General features: G+C 34.7%; 1 protein-coding gene across 15 annotated transcripts in view; it reads right to left on the minus strand.

Annotated features, from left to right (window-relative positions):
- LOC135306700 (dynein axonemal heavy chain 5-like) overlaps positions 1-14696 on the minus strand; it is a 149622-nt gene that overhangs the window by 121733 nt on the left and 13193 nt on the right. For all 15 annotated transcript variants that reach the window (XR_010367487.1, XR_010367486.1, XR_010367490.1 and 12 more), the window contains 13 exons: positions 13442-13623; positions 11521-11640; positions 10645-10846; positions 9114-9209; positions 8192-8365; positions 8009-8098; positions 7417-7572; positions 6309-6448; positions 4512-4663; positions 2229-2436; positions 1487-1574; positions 1243-1366; positions 964-1127 (listed from right to left, as the gene is read on the minus strand). Coding sequence is in view for 9 of the 15 variants with exons in the window: in XM_064431079.1 (XP_064287149.1) it covers positions 964-1127; positions 1243-1366; positions 1487-1574; positions 2229-2436; positions 4512-4663; positions 6309-6448; positions 7417-7572; positions 8009-8098; positions 8192-8365; positions 9114-9209; positions 10645-10846; positions 11521-11640; positions 13442-13623 (1896 nt within the window). In the remaining 6 variants the exon portion in view is untranslated. The remainder of the gene's footprint in view (positions 1-963; positions 1128-1242; positions 1367-1486; positions 1575-2228; positions 2437-4511; positions 4664-6308; positions 6449-7416; positions 7573-8008; positions 8099-8191; positions 8366-9113; positions 9210-10644; positions 10847-11520; positions 11641-13441; positions 13624-14696) is intronic.

The following is a 14696-nucleotide window of genomic DNA, read 5'->3' on the forward strand; positions in this document are numbered from 1 at the left end:
CATTTTGTAAGGGGAAGGAGTACACCATAAAGTTTTATTACGTCCTTCCAAGTTTATGTGGTTTTCAAGCAAGAACATATGAGACCTCTATGAATCATGAATCACTGGGGATCATAATTTAGTTAAAGAACTATTTCCCTTTAAACTGGTTATAAACATTGTTATGTGCTATTAATAATGGTTTTCATGTTCACACAGAATGCTTGAATACATGTGTCTGTATTTGTGATGGTATAGTCTGTAATCTACATAGGCAGCTACAGAAATTATCAGGTGACTTCCTCTATGTATGGTATTTTGAAGTCACACTTTATGGCCTGATTTCTTACTGACAACACCATGAAGGCTGCACATGAAACTTGAGAAATAACTCGGCTACTGATTTTGACAGTCACCATGCTAAATAAAAAGTCCAGAAATCAACACCATAAACAACTAATACTCTGAAGAATTTCAGACATCATAGGATATTGTAAATATGTGTGAAAGAATTTTGCTAAACTAGTGTAAGTTTAAAAGAGTGTTTCAATTTTTTCAATTTAGGAATTTAGGCTGGTAATATTTTTCTTTACATTTCACTACTGCTGAATTTATGAATGATACTTTAAACTGATTTTAAATTCTGAAAGAGTTTAAAGACACTAGGAAGTCAGTCGGGCTGTGTTGATTCACTTTTACTTTTTCATTCATTTTGAAATATTTGCCTCTAAGTAGAGGTTTGTGAATTACTGAGTTACTGAGCTTTGAGAAAAACAGTTCCTTCTAATAGCCTGTATAAAAAAACCTGATCCATAGTTCCATGCCCTCAGTACCCACTGTCATCATGAACTCAAGTGAAAATTTACCTTTTCTTCCCCTTCCTTTTAGTTCTTACACCAGATTAAACTTGCACATATTGCTTTAAAACAATGCATTTATAAATGGTTTATCATAAATGACTGAATTGTGCAATTATTTTGTTACCTGAATATCTTCAAGACTTGGTCTCAGGACAATATTTGGAATAGCCAGTTGAATTTCAGCTCTGAACAAAGGAACCCTGTGTACTTCTACAAACTTAGTTGTCTGATATCTGGAGTCAATAACATGCAGTCGATGTCTTAAGGACTCTAAAGAAATTTTTGTGCCTAAATAAATGCAATACTTAAGTGAGAATTATTTTTTACCACAATAAGACTGGGGGAAAAAAAATATTAAGGTTTTATTTAAAAATTAAACATATCTGAAAAAAAACATACTCACATCTGATCAAAGAGTCAGTATTCTTCTGACAAAGCTGTCCCATCAGGTTATAGTAGCTACAGGACAGGCATTCTTGGCAGCGTGTTTTCTGTTTCACGTCAAGATGTGTACAGGCAAAGGAATCCTGAACAGTGAAAGGAAAAATTTTGGGTAAATAATCAGATTATCCAGTATATAAACGGAATATCAAATATCTGACTAGGCTACTTTTTTTTTTTTTTTTTTAACATTGTAGAGGTCTTACCTCCAGAGTTCTTCCAGCATCTGCTTCCAGACTGTGCTTAAGAATATCTATAAGTTCATACACAGAGCTTTCCACTTGTTGGCTCTGCCTACAAAAACAACCTTACAGTCACCCATGGGGAATCAAACATAAGGTATACCCTTGCTTATTTCCCAGGCACAGAACCCTTGTCCCACTGCACTTGTGTGCAGGGAAATGCCCTTTCAATATTTTTTGTTTGTTTCTATTCCTTGAGCATGCAGAGATTTTAAAACTTGCTGACTAAAAACAAACACAATTGGTCAGATCCTATTATATCTGATTCAACTGGACTTCATAATAATTTTGTTTCAAAAAAGTTTTTTCCAGCTATAGCTAATAAAACAGGTTCATCATAAATAATCTGTGAAATTAGAACTATTCAAATAAAAACAAAAGAAGTATTAAGAAACAAGCAATTAACATGTGGATGAGATTTCAAGTCCTATCCATCTTAGTTTTTCATGCTACTTATTACAATGCTATAGGAACAAATGTAAGAAATGCTAAATAAATGCTAAATGCCAAATACTATGCTATTTCACAACTGCTGTGTTCAAGATACTTTGGAGTTTCTCCCCTGCATCCTAAGCCTATCACTTTGCTCCCGACTAGTACTCTGTTACATAACATTTCAGAAGCAAAACCTCTATGCATACAAAAGTAGAAAGCAAATAAACCCTCCCAAAAATGGCCTTCAAGTCAGTGCAATGAAGAAACTTACTGAGACAGTTTGGAAGCAGCAGAAGTAGCAAGCTTTTCTATCTGTTCCAAGAAAGAAGTCACATCTATAGGATCATCTTCTGGCAAAACTATCAGAGCAGTGTTCGACATGTCTTTCAGAATTCTTTCAATTCTGCATTCCAGGGTATCAGATGCTGCTTTGACTACATAGTCCAACTCCCTCAGGGTACTGTAAACATCCTGAATAACTAAACAAGGATAACAAAATTAAAACAAATCAATAGAAAACACAGACCTCTTAAGTCTCATTTCCCCTTCCTCCCATCCACTTCTGCCTCCTCCAAGTTTTACAATAAAATGAAGATTTAATGGCAATGAAATATGAAATGAAGGCCTGAAACATGGACTTGCTGTATTTTTAATCTTTATATTAAACCATCTCATAAATAAACAGAACAATATTCTTCAAAATATCTCTTATTTTTGGTAATAACATTGTAATGAAAAGGATCAATAAAACAGAACTGAAACCATAAAGGATGCCAGTGCCCAAAAATTATTTTGGTCCTCCTACATACACGCATAGCAAAGAGCAGTACTTCACCATTGTAATTAACTTATAAATTAAGTTACTAAAATTCCACCAGCCAAGACTTGTTAAATCATTAGATTTCTTCTTTCATATGTATGACCTACTTTACTTTGGAAACAGATAAACTTACTGCTTTAACAAATGTGTTTATTAAACTAAAGTTAAAATCGACTGCTTCTGCTGTTTCTGAACAGATTGGAAAAATCCTTCCCCTTTCATACCTTCCATTGCAAAATAGAAAGAAATACAGCACCTGATGTCCTTTGTCACTATTATTACCATAATGATTATAATGATTATATATATAAATATATATATATATGCAAAGTTCTACTGTAGAAAGAAATCACTATAAAATCTAAGGCACCACAGTGTGACAGGGCTGTCCAATTGCTGATGTTTTAAGTGGGAAATGTCATTTCTTGCTACTAGGAGCTTAATGATGGAACTTGACTTTTTTATTGTCTGAAACAGAAAAGCAGTCCAACAAATTTATTACTTTTTTTTTTAATATATAAATTCAGTAGTCCTAAATCTATTTTTCTTCCATGTCTCCTGAGTTTTAGTCTAGAAGGCAACTACGGACTCCTATATTTCTAGATGGAGTTCTCTAAGATGGAAAAAAGACACATAAGACATTAGGCTTAAGTTCAACACATTGCTGGCAGGTAAGAACTATTTTGTGTACACCAAACCAGGGGCTAACTTGTAGGTGTCCAACAAACATTCTGGGCATGTCAGACATTGCCCAACTTCAAAAAGACACAGTGCATACACAGCAGGAAACAGCCCAGAGACCTGTATTACACCTAAATTGTTGAAAAGGGAAGTTTCCTTCAGAGCCAATGGTGATACAAAGAACCATTTACAACCTGAATTATACCTATTCAGTGCAGAGAGTACCTAAATGAATAAATAAATAAACACTATTGTAAAGACCTTCCTTATCATGTGTTACTAAAAAATGCAAAACATTAAACACAAAAATTCATTTTAAAGCTATAAAACAAATATAAAAAACCCTTGCCATTTGTGCTCTGGTCAGGTAAAGGCCAAGTAAAGCTGAAAGGCCACCAGCCCTGCCCTTAAGCACTGGTCAGAGCTCTGCGCACCAGTGCCACATGGCAGAGTCATAAGGAAACAGCTGCATGAACCTGCGCCACATTTCACTTTCAGACTTAGACTGTACCTGTTCCTGTTTATATTGCTGCTTTTCCTTTTGAAGAAGAAAAGGGAAAGCTAACATCAATCAACCTCAACAGAAAAGCTAATTTGCAAGCAAGAGTTATTGTTTTCTCATGAAACTGCAACATGAAAGTCTTGGTGATGGTTTTATATACCCATTTCAATGACATTTTCCAACAGTTAATCAATTTTATGCTGTATTTGATAGGGTTAAGGTTGTGTCTTACTGGTTGTGTGGAAAATCTCAATGCTTAATAAATGTTTTTTTGGGAAAAAAAATAGCATTTGGGCAGAAATCTCCAACTTTGATTTCAGACATGTCACTTTTAGGATGTTCAGCATAAGTTCTGAAGATTTGTTTTTATAGAAAAGACATTAAAACACCCATAGCCATTCTCTTGTCTCATATTCTTGTAGCAGTTGGGCTAAAATTATCCACCTAAAGTGAAGAGATCAGTACACAAACACATTTTTCACAGAGAAACAAAAATAAATGCAGGCATCTCACAGTGTGAACAGCTCACCACTTCTTCTCCTATTACCTACATTTATTGATGTTCAAAGAAGTCCATGACAGCTGCATCAGGCCCGGGGTAAAAGCATCCTCAATTTGTCCTATCCATGGCTTCATCAGCGGTTGCAGCACAACAGGAATCCCATTCAGATGTTCTTTGTAACTGATCAACAGGTTCTGGAGTCTGAAAGACATGATCATGCTTACAATGTGCTTAATTCAGATACTTGAAACACGCAAACTTTTGGACACATTTTCTGTTAATAAGATTTGCAAGTTCTAATCCCATCATAAAAATAAGAACTCTTCCCAGCTCTTCCTAACTCTAGCCAGGCTTCTTAGTCCTTATCAACAGCAGAACCAGACTGAAGAAATACCTCCAGCAAGGTGATTGTGATCAACTGACAGAATTTGTCTCCCAAGGAAAATTATTTACAATTTAAAAAAGAAAAACAGAAACTGGAAATTGAAAACATGGCATTTTTGTTTCCATCTTCCCATCTCAGAAGACATACCATGATATTACACTGCTTATAAGAAAAGCTACATACAAACCACTTAGAACCCTGGATTCCAAAGAAAAAGAGTCCAAATTCTGAAACAAGGCTTAATAATACAGTTCATGAAAATGGAGCTGCACAAAAGAACTGCATAAACAAGAATTAGATGGAAATATAATTCAAAGGTCAGATACATAATGGGCTCCTTACAAGAACTGCTGCAAAACCACAAATAGTTGTGTTCTGGACTAGATTAAAATCATTCTTTTGGACACTGTTGTTACAAACCATATACTGAGATAACCCATTCACATTATACCCAGAACTGTTTTTTAAATGTTGTTAGTCAAAAATCTACACCCTTAATTTTTTCTTCTTTTCTTTGGTAGTCAGTATGAAGGTTTTTTAGAGTAGAAGCTAAGTTTGGGCTTTTTTTATTACTGCAAACATTTTCTGTACTTTTTTTCCTGCTGGATAGCAAAATTTGGCACAGATTTTGAAGATCTGTGGCACAGAGTTTGCCTTGCACACTAAAAATTTATGACTAGTTGCCCTTAAACACTCCACAGAAGACCAGTGAAAAACGTTGCATCATAAGACTGAAACACTCAAAATGTCAACAACAGAAAAAGAGAGGAAGAGTTGAACTATTTATGAAACTCTTTAAATTTCATCCCTTTTTGTCCAATTCTAATTAAAAATTTAAGAACACTCCTCACAAAGCATTGCTTTTTTAACACTGAACATCCCTACTTAGAGAGTTCTAGAATTAACAACCAGCATCCCTGAGAATGAAAGAACTCTTGCAGCAGAGATTTGGACTGCTACAAGAAACAGAAAGAAATCATTTTAAATCAAGAAAAGTGAATTTAGATATTCAACGTGAGAGACAAAGCTATAACTTAGGCAACATATTCCCTTTAGACATGTTTGGGTTGTGCAGTAATCAAGTGGTAAATTCCAAATTACTTTTTAACAGGAAAAAAAAAAACTTCTGATGCGAAGTGTAACATTTTGGAGTGTAATTGCAATATTAGAGTGCACAGATGCACTGTAACAATAATAATAGCACTACCTAGGAGCTTCACTTAGAGAGCAGCTGTTGAAGTGACAAAACAGAAACATGTAGATGCTTCCAAGTAACGAGATATGTCTCCAAATAGGAACAACTGCATGTGCATACGGAAATACAGAGGAAAGCAATTAAAATTCAATTAAACTCCATCAAAGATAAAAATTATAATAAACCAAAAGCAATATATGCAACAGATTCAAAAGCAGGGATTCCCCTTTGCAGATGAGAAACAAATCCAAAAAGTGTTCACTCACTCCCTTTGATGTCTTTTAATCTGTTCTTCATCTGCACACAAGCCAAGGACAACATCTGAAACTTCAAAATGCATTTTTCTCAAGTATTTTGTCTCATAAAGTACTTCCAGAACCATTGGGTCTAAGTTTACAAATAATTCCTTCATGTAGCAGTGAAAAAAAGAAATAGAAAATAAGACACTAGTTGGGTACTTGCATGTAGTGTGATGTAATTGGATCATATAAAGACAAGAAAATGACTTGACTGGAGAGGATTTTTAAAATATTAATTTCTTCTTCTAGAAATATATGAGTTTCCCAAAGCATTAATCAACCAATATCTCACACTGATTTCAATTTCTTGTGATTCCTTCACTGTGCCCTAACCTCTTGGCTCCCATGACTTCCCAAGATTAATTCTAGTTCTGCAGCTACATTCTCTGGAAGTTAATTTGCCTTTTCAACTCAGCTTCTCTGTCAGTAACTAGGGAGAAATATTGTGAAGGTTAATCTCTGCACTTTTGAGGGCACTAAAGAAGCTTTTAAGATGTTTTTAAGATGCTGCATAAATTTGAAAACTATGTTCTTGCTGTCCATTATGGAATCATTAGTACACAAATTGCCACATTTTAACCATAATTTCTCTCCACTACAGCAGGAAAAAAAAATTGATGAAGCAAGAATGGTAAAATTTTCTGCCCCAGCAATCAATTTTGAAAGCAAATTAATGAATTATTGCAATATATTCAACACAGTGATATTGATCACTGCAGAAAAGACCATGACCCAACAAAAAATTCCTTTCTTGACTAAAATTTTGGTTAATATAGAAAATGAACAAGGAAACAATAGCTAAAGAATGTAGATAAGTCAGTAGTAGATATGTATTTGCTGGATACTGCCCCTTTTATACCCTGAATAAGACAGAAGCCTTATGAAGAAGAAACATTATGAGACGTATTATAAATATACACAAAAAGGAAAAAATATTTCAAGTCAAGTAGCTAATTTTTTAACCCTATTTAGGTTAAGGTTACTCCAATGCTTTCTTGTCTATCCATGGCATGATTAAGTAGCATGTGCAATACTAAATCATGTGACAGTAATAGAAAGAATAGGTCATATTTACCTTGGTTTCTGGGTGCCTGACAAGTAAGGAAGCACACAGAGCATTCCTAGCCTGGTCAGCAAACCTCCACCAGGCCCTATGATAAATAAGCTCAAATTCCAAAAGAACTGCAGCCATTTTATTGTAGTTCCTGATAACTTTTTTCATTTCCATTGTCTGCAATTTAGGAGGAAAAAAAAAAAAAGCACCTCTTAAACAATTCAATGAGTCTAACACAGCAGAAAGGCCCTTCACAAGGCTTTTCCTCTCCACCACAGGAAAACAAAAGAAATAGAAATCTCTAAATTATGTTGTTTTAGAGACAAGATAAGACACAGAAACATAGCAATATATTTAGGAATTCAATTATTATGTAGTATTCAATTCTTTTCCTGATTTTTCCTCCCGATCTTGTTCATAGAACAAAGTCTATATAATGACATATACAAGGCACTAATGGCTCACTGAGAAAGGTATACAAATTATTCCACTGTTGGATGAGCTTGGATACAAGCTGCTAGAATAGTGGTTGTAGAAGTATATAAGCAAATTGTCTTTCTGTTAATAACATCCTTGAAAGATTAGGATAAAACCTCCTCTGCTAATTTCCAACCTTCAAAAGTGTGGTTTTCTTTTTAAGGAACATCATTGGATGATCAATTTTTCTGAATAACTGCTGGGCCCACATAATCTTCCCTGTTACCTAAAACACAGAAGATATGAGGTTAAATTTTCATTAACTTCAAAACAGTCAAGAAATAAACTAATTTTTCTCTCTCGTTTACTTCATTCTTACTGGTGGTATATTACGTGGTATAGGTGGATTTTCCTTTTCCTTCTGATAGAGTTTTTGAATGAACTCTAAGTCTTGGCTGTACTGTTGAAGAACAATGGTATACTTCTCATTTAGATCAATATTATTTTCTCCTATTACTTCAAGTTTCATCAGAAATCCCAGCATCTGTTCAGTCTAAAAAGGAAGATGGAGCATTTGTTTCAGAAGACAACAGTTCAGAAAGTCATTGTCCATAAAGTATTTTATTAATTGTATTAATTAATTTTATTTATTTTTTAATTAATTTAGAATATGCTACGTAAATTTGTAAGTCATTTTCTACGGTATACAGAAAAATCCATCCAGACAAGTTTGTGAATTTAATTTCCATATTTTGTCCCACACAGGACATATTTACCACTGTATAAACCAAGAAACTGCCATCACTACAGTTTGGGGGTTTTCTGACTCTCAAATCCTCTCTCCTTCTTTTCAGCAAACAGTTGTGGTAGAACACCTACACCTTTACTCACACTTCATTAACATCTCATATCTGATCAGGGCCTGAGCCATTGAACAATACTGACATTAAGGAAACAGATGGCAGATATTATTTCATTATTCATGCCAGTGAAACAGGAATAACTTAGAAATGCAACAGGAATGTTGAAGGATGAAGAAAGAAAATAAGCTTCAAAATATGGAGCTATAAAATTGGTATGGAAACATGGAACACACTTGGCACCAAGTAAGAATGAACATTCCTTTACAGCACTTCTGTAAGCAACTTCTAGAACATTTGTAATGGGTTTGATGTCCTCCAACATCATCTCAGGCAGCCACCAGCACAGCACAGAACACTGGCAGTAATGAAGTAGGAGCTATGGGTACTTGGCCCTTCCAAACACCAGAAGCAGGGGTTTGTATTTGGTACCTTACTTACAGTTAAGGTCTTCTCAAACCAGGAATCCACAAATTCCTGTATAGATTCATACAATGTTGCAATCTGGTTCTTAAATTCAAGGTAATCTTTTTCAAACTAGAATAAAAGCAAAAGAAAAAAAAAATCATCTATAAGGCTGCTTTCATTTTATAAGCAAAAAATAATTTCTGTGAAGCTTTTCAGGAATCTGTTTTATCTACCCAGTGCGTGTTCAGCACTGCATTAAAAAGAACAGGAGCAACACCAGCAGCAAAGTAATTTACTCACCAAGCAAAGCAAACAAAACATAAGCAGTGCTAGGTTAAATGATTAAAGCCTCATCTTCATGAATACAAAGGCACAAAGGAGCACAGAGGAGCACAGACAGGCCGAGGAAAACTCATGATTTCATCAGAGAGAGCAAAGCTACTTGCAGCCCTGCCACAGGAGAGTGTCTATCTCACTGTCCAGGTATAAAACCCACTGAAGACAAGTGTAAAGTGGCAGGCTCTCTAGAACACCTTGCAGGCTAATGGAGGTTGTTCCCAAATTTGGCAGCTCCTACAAGTAATTTGGGTGTTTATCTATAACAACTTTTCCTTAAGAGTCCAAAATACTGAAGGCCTAACAAAAACAGTTCAATGTAAACTTCTCTCAAAGAGACCATTGCACAAGCTTGGGAAGATAGTACATAATAGATATTGCTCCAAACATTCAGGTGTAAAGAAGTCATGCCATTTTTTAACCCCTCCAAATTTCACTGAACAGCAAATACTCTTTTTCAGAAAGGAGCCATGCAGCAAGTATTAGAGAAACACACACCAAGTATTAGAGAAAGACAAGCCATCAAAGTCAGAAGAAAGCCAAAAGCACTCCTGAGGTTAATGTTTAAAGGAAAGCTAATGACAGTGGCAAGCTTTAGTTCAGGAAATCAGGAGAGTAAGTCAATATTTCTAGAACTTCTTTTGTGAGGCCACTAACTCTGCAAAACAAGCAGGCTATAGATCAATAAAAGCAGCTCATTTTCAGCATGTCTAGGATTAAAACATGAGACTGGAGCATTTGAAAAGCCATTTTAGTTTTTATCATTCTGTTTGGCACTGGGAGTGATATCATTCCCTTCTCCCTCTAAAATGTACAATTATGTGCCTGCACTAACTTTGCTATAATAGTGCCATAACTATTATCTTTAATAATACTAAGTAACATTTATAATGAGACAAACTGTATTTGGTGTGTTAACATACCTAAATTAGTTTTCACTCTACAGTTCAAAATACATGCATCTCAAAACAATCAGGCTTAAGAAAATTATCTTGTAGATTATGTATCACACAAAACCTAGTTACAAAAAGTTAACAAAAGCATTTGAAGTAAAAAACAAGTTTACCCTAACACATTCAAATTGTATTAAAAGATATGAGAGTATTTGTATTATTGTTACTTCAAAAAAAGATATGCATTTTTATAATATTCAACATTCTTTGCATAACTCCAGTGAAAAGCACAGAATTAACAGAATGATTGCCACAGAAGTGCTGAATTCGGGTACCTCTTTTTTCCTATGGTCCAGAACATCATACTCTTTGGATTTTGTATTTGTAGCAATGCTCTGGTATTGAGTAGTGATCTTGTCAATGCCTTCTATTTTTATATGCTGGAGCTCTAAAAGACTTTCCATAGTATTGCTCATATCTGAAATTTTCTCCAAACGTTTACAGAAGGTCTCAAATTTTCCAAATATGTAGTTTTCACTAGCAATAAAAAGAGGGATTTCTATGAATATCTCTCTGCAACAGATTTTTATTTAACCCACATATATTCTACCAGAGCTGCTATCAAGTTTTACACACACACACACACACACACACAATACTGCAATGATTAGATCTCCACAAAAAAATTTCAAACTCACATATATAAACTAGAAAATGCTAAATCCTTACATGTCAATTAAAAGCCTTAACCACATTTCACAGGAGTAACCCTTTCAAATAAGATATTTGCAGGAGAAGAAAATATGAACAATGCCAAGAAATGCCCCATGATTTAAGTGTCAATACAGGTAAAACACTCCTTGGCATTGTGATAGAGAAGCCAGCTCAAAGCTGACTGAATTCCCTGAAAGTGTTTTCACTTATATTCATGATTCAAATTTTTTACAATTTTGTACCATGCATATTTATTTGTACTCAGTTAACAAATTACTAATTTCCCCTGAAGTCCCATTGGATATGTGCTGAATCGACAAGTGACTGCCAAAAGCCTGATTTATTCCTGAATAAAAATTAAAAGGTCATCTTCTGATTATGAAAAGTACTTCATCTTAATTGAATATTTAGCTTTTCTTTTACCCAGCAGTTATAATTACATCTCATTTATAAATTGTACTCATCAATATGATTCAATATTGGAGTGAGTTATTTACCTGATATCAAGCTGTTTGTAACTTGGATTTTCCTTTAGCTCTTCCCTAATTTTCTGAAAGGATGCTTGGTACTTTTCTTTGAGGCAAATGCATTGTTGTATCCTCTTTAGCAATTCTTGCCTGAGGAAGAAAATACAGAAGACAGAGAATCATCCTAAGGTCTTCAAAAGAGTATAAATAAAAATAAAATATTTTAGTCAAATGCACAACTTTGCAAAATAAGAACACAAAATTATACACTACATTTCAAACACTCAAAATATGATCGTTTTAAGTCAAAAGGTTTTGAACTGAACCTGTTATCTAGATTGGATATTTTTATCTTGGGTTTTGTTGTCATCAATCCAAAACTTGCATGTCCTAGTCCACAAAGGATGTATAACAGGTTAATGCTGGCTACCAAATGCTTGCAGTTTGCAAGTTCCTCATCTTGTGCATTTGCACATTCCTTATCTGAGTATTGCTGATTGGTTTTCCTTTGTTTGTTTGGGGTTTTTTTCCTAAGCAGACAAAACTGGAGAAGTATTTTTCCACACTGAAATGAAGATGAGGAGAGTCCTGTTTCTTTAAAAAGGTATACCAGGAAGAATTTAGTTCCTAAGGGCACAGATAGTTACATCTTACACACAATTGTTCATTAACCCTGAAAGTGCCACATGAGATGCATAGATGAGGCATGGAAACCAGCCATAAGCCATTTGCCCAGAGCTGTTCCTCCACTTTGGCTTTGTCTTTCATCTTCCAAAAGATTACTGGGGATTAAAATTATAGTCAAATTTACAGGCTGAAACCATTAACTGGGACAAACTTTTGCAGGGATAGCAATTAAATAAATGAGAAGAATGTCTTTAAAATAAAATCAGCTAGAATAAACAAAAAAGAACTATTCTACTTTTACTTACATTAACTCTTTAGAATAAACATAACCAGTACTTAATTGACTACAGGTAATTTCTGAAAAATTCCGTTTATCAACACCAAAATACAGGAGGAATCAAAATTGTTAGATTTACTTTTATGTATCCTAACCTGTCACCTCAGTGTCACATTGACTTGGCTGAAAGTTAACCACAGACTTCCTGACTATCTGCTTTGATGAAGCTTGTAACACCTTTTCCTTTTCATGTCAATACCCTCAATGTTACTCTAGTTAGACTATTCCAAAAGACTATTCCAATTATTAATTTCCTAGTTGACAACTTCAGATGTCGTGTTCATCTTAACTTCTCTCTGTGGTTTCCCCCTTCTTTTTTTGCATGAAAATAATTGACCTGCTCTATATGTTCTTCCTATATTACCTGCACTTGTCATCCTTCAGATACACTTGTTCTGCCAATGACATCAGTATTTACCACCCAATGAATAAGTTTCATACAAACACCTCTGTGCTTCCACTTATGCTGAGTGTAGCACTTGGGCAAGTAGCTGTAGAGCAGCTAACTCATCCTTTCCCTGAAACGTACCACAATACAACTGAGTTGTAGTTTTGGCCCTACTATATATTGTTCCCTTTCTCAAACTGACTTTCATGTCCAGTAACAGCAAAATAAAAATCTTGGATGGAACTTTGTCAGTCTGTCCTTGGACCTGTTTTATGAAGTATTTCAGCTCCCAGTTCCAATTTCTTAAGTGTGTTTTGGTCTAAAAAAATCTGTGTGGACAATATATCCAATGTTGCATACTAGCATATATTGCAGTTTCCAAGAACAGTTTTTTTCAAAACACATTGTAAATTAGTTTTTGCAGAGTACTTATTTCTACACAGAATTAGTAGCCGCCAACTTAAAATTATCACAGGAATCAGTGACTAGTAGGAGGACAAAGGGCTACTTAAATTTACCTATTAATCATCTTGATGATTAATCTGTAATTTTACTTCTAATGTCAACAACAGAAAATGAAATTATTAAAATTCCATCACCTGTCCAGGTCCCAGATTTTTGAAACCCCTTCACATAGATAGGTCTTGCATGTGTTAATCATTTGATTGGTGATTTTAAGAAACAGGGATGTCATGTGCTCTGATGTGTTGTAGTACGGTGATGTACAGTAGATCATAAAGACAGTGTTCATTAAGCTGGGAATGTGTTCCATCACTGTTACCTATAACAGAAAAAAAAAAGAAAAAAGAAAAAGGGGAAAGACAGAAATCAGAAAGAAGTCAGACAGAAAGAGTTTCCTGAAATTTAACACAATTAAAAGTGTGACAGCTGTGGGAATATGTTTATCAGTGGACATACATATTTTTGTGTTTTTTGTCATTATGAAATGGACCATCTAATTCACTATCACACCTTGACCAAGTCAAAACGCATGGGAAAAGGACAATGAATAAGTGAATAGGTCTTTTACAGATTGTGATTTTCCATAGGAAAACCAGAGGCTCTACTCTGCTTGGCCATGGCCTCTAGTATAAGAAGGTGCTGCAATCTGCTTTGCAGAGGAATATACTGCCTGAAGAAAAGAGCTCATACACTGCTGGAAAAGAGCTGGATTTCTGTAGGAAAGACAACAAGAAAGTTGGCCTTTGTTCATTTTGTCTAGATCTATACAGAAGAGAAATCCAGAAGGGGGAAGCAAGGCAAAAAGAATCTCACCTTTACTGGACACTGAACTAGTGTCCAGTAAAAGCGAGTTTTCTGTCTCACGGAAATATTTCAGAGAAATTAATGCAAGCCAGATACACTGAAACCCAGAACAAGAGACTGGTCTAGAAAAGAATAAAAAAATTATGGCAAAGGTGTCTAAAAGTCAAGTCCAATATGTCAGAACAGTGAATATTTGCAAAAGAAGTGCAGTGTAAAATAGCAGAATGGATTCAAAAGAGATTAAGCTTTGAAAATATAATTTAGAAAAATTGTTACCAGCTGGATTATGTGTAAATGTTCTGAACTATGCAAGCTTACACAATTTTATCTAATGCCTGTATAGTTAAAAATCATATTCTCACTTTAAAAAATGAACTCTGAGACCCATATGGTTATGAAAATTAATTTTATTGACAGTGCATCCTACAAGAGAAAGAGCTTTAACCTGCAAAATAAGTGGAAGCTGGCCAATTTCAGCTCAACCCAAGGTTTAAGATAATTTTATGACTTTTGCAATAAAACAATCCCAAGTAATTCCTAACTAAAGCATACAGACAGAAGAGCTGCTGTATGTGAGACCCAAGCTCA

This window comes from Passer domesticus, chromosome 1 (assembly GCF_036417665.1).
Source record: "Passer domesticus isolate bPasDom1 chromosome 1, bPasDom1.hap1, whole genome shotgun sequence".
NCBI classification, from domain to species: Eukaryota; Metazoa; Chordata; class Aves; order Passeriformes; family Passeridae; genus Passer; species Passer domesticus.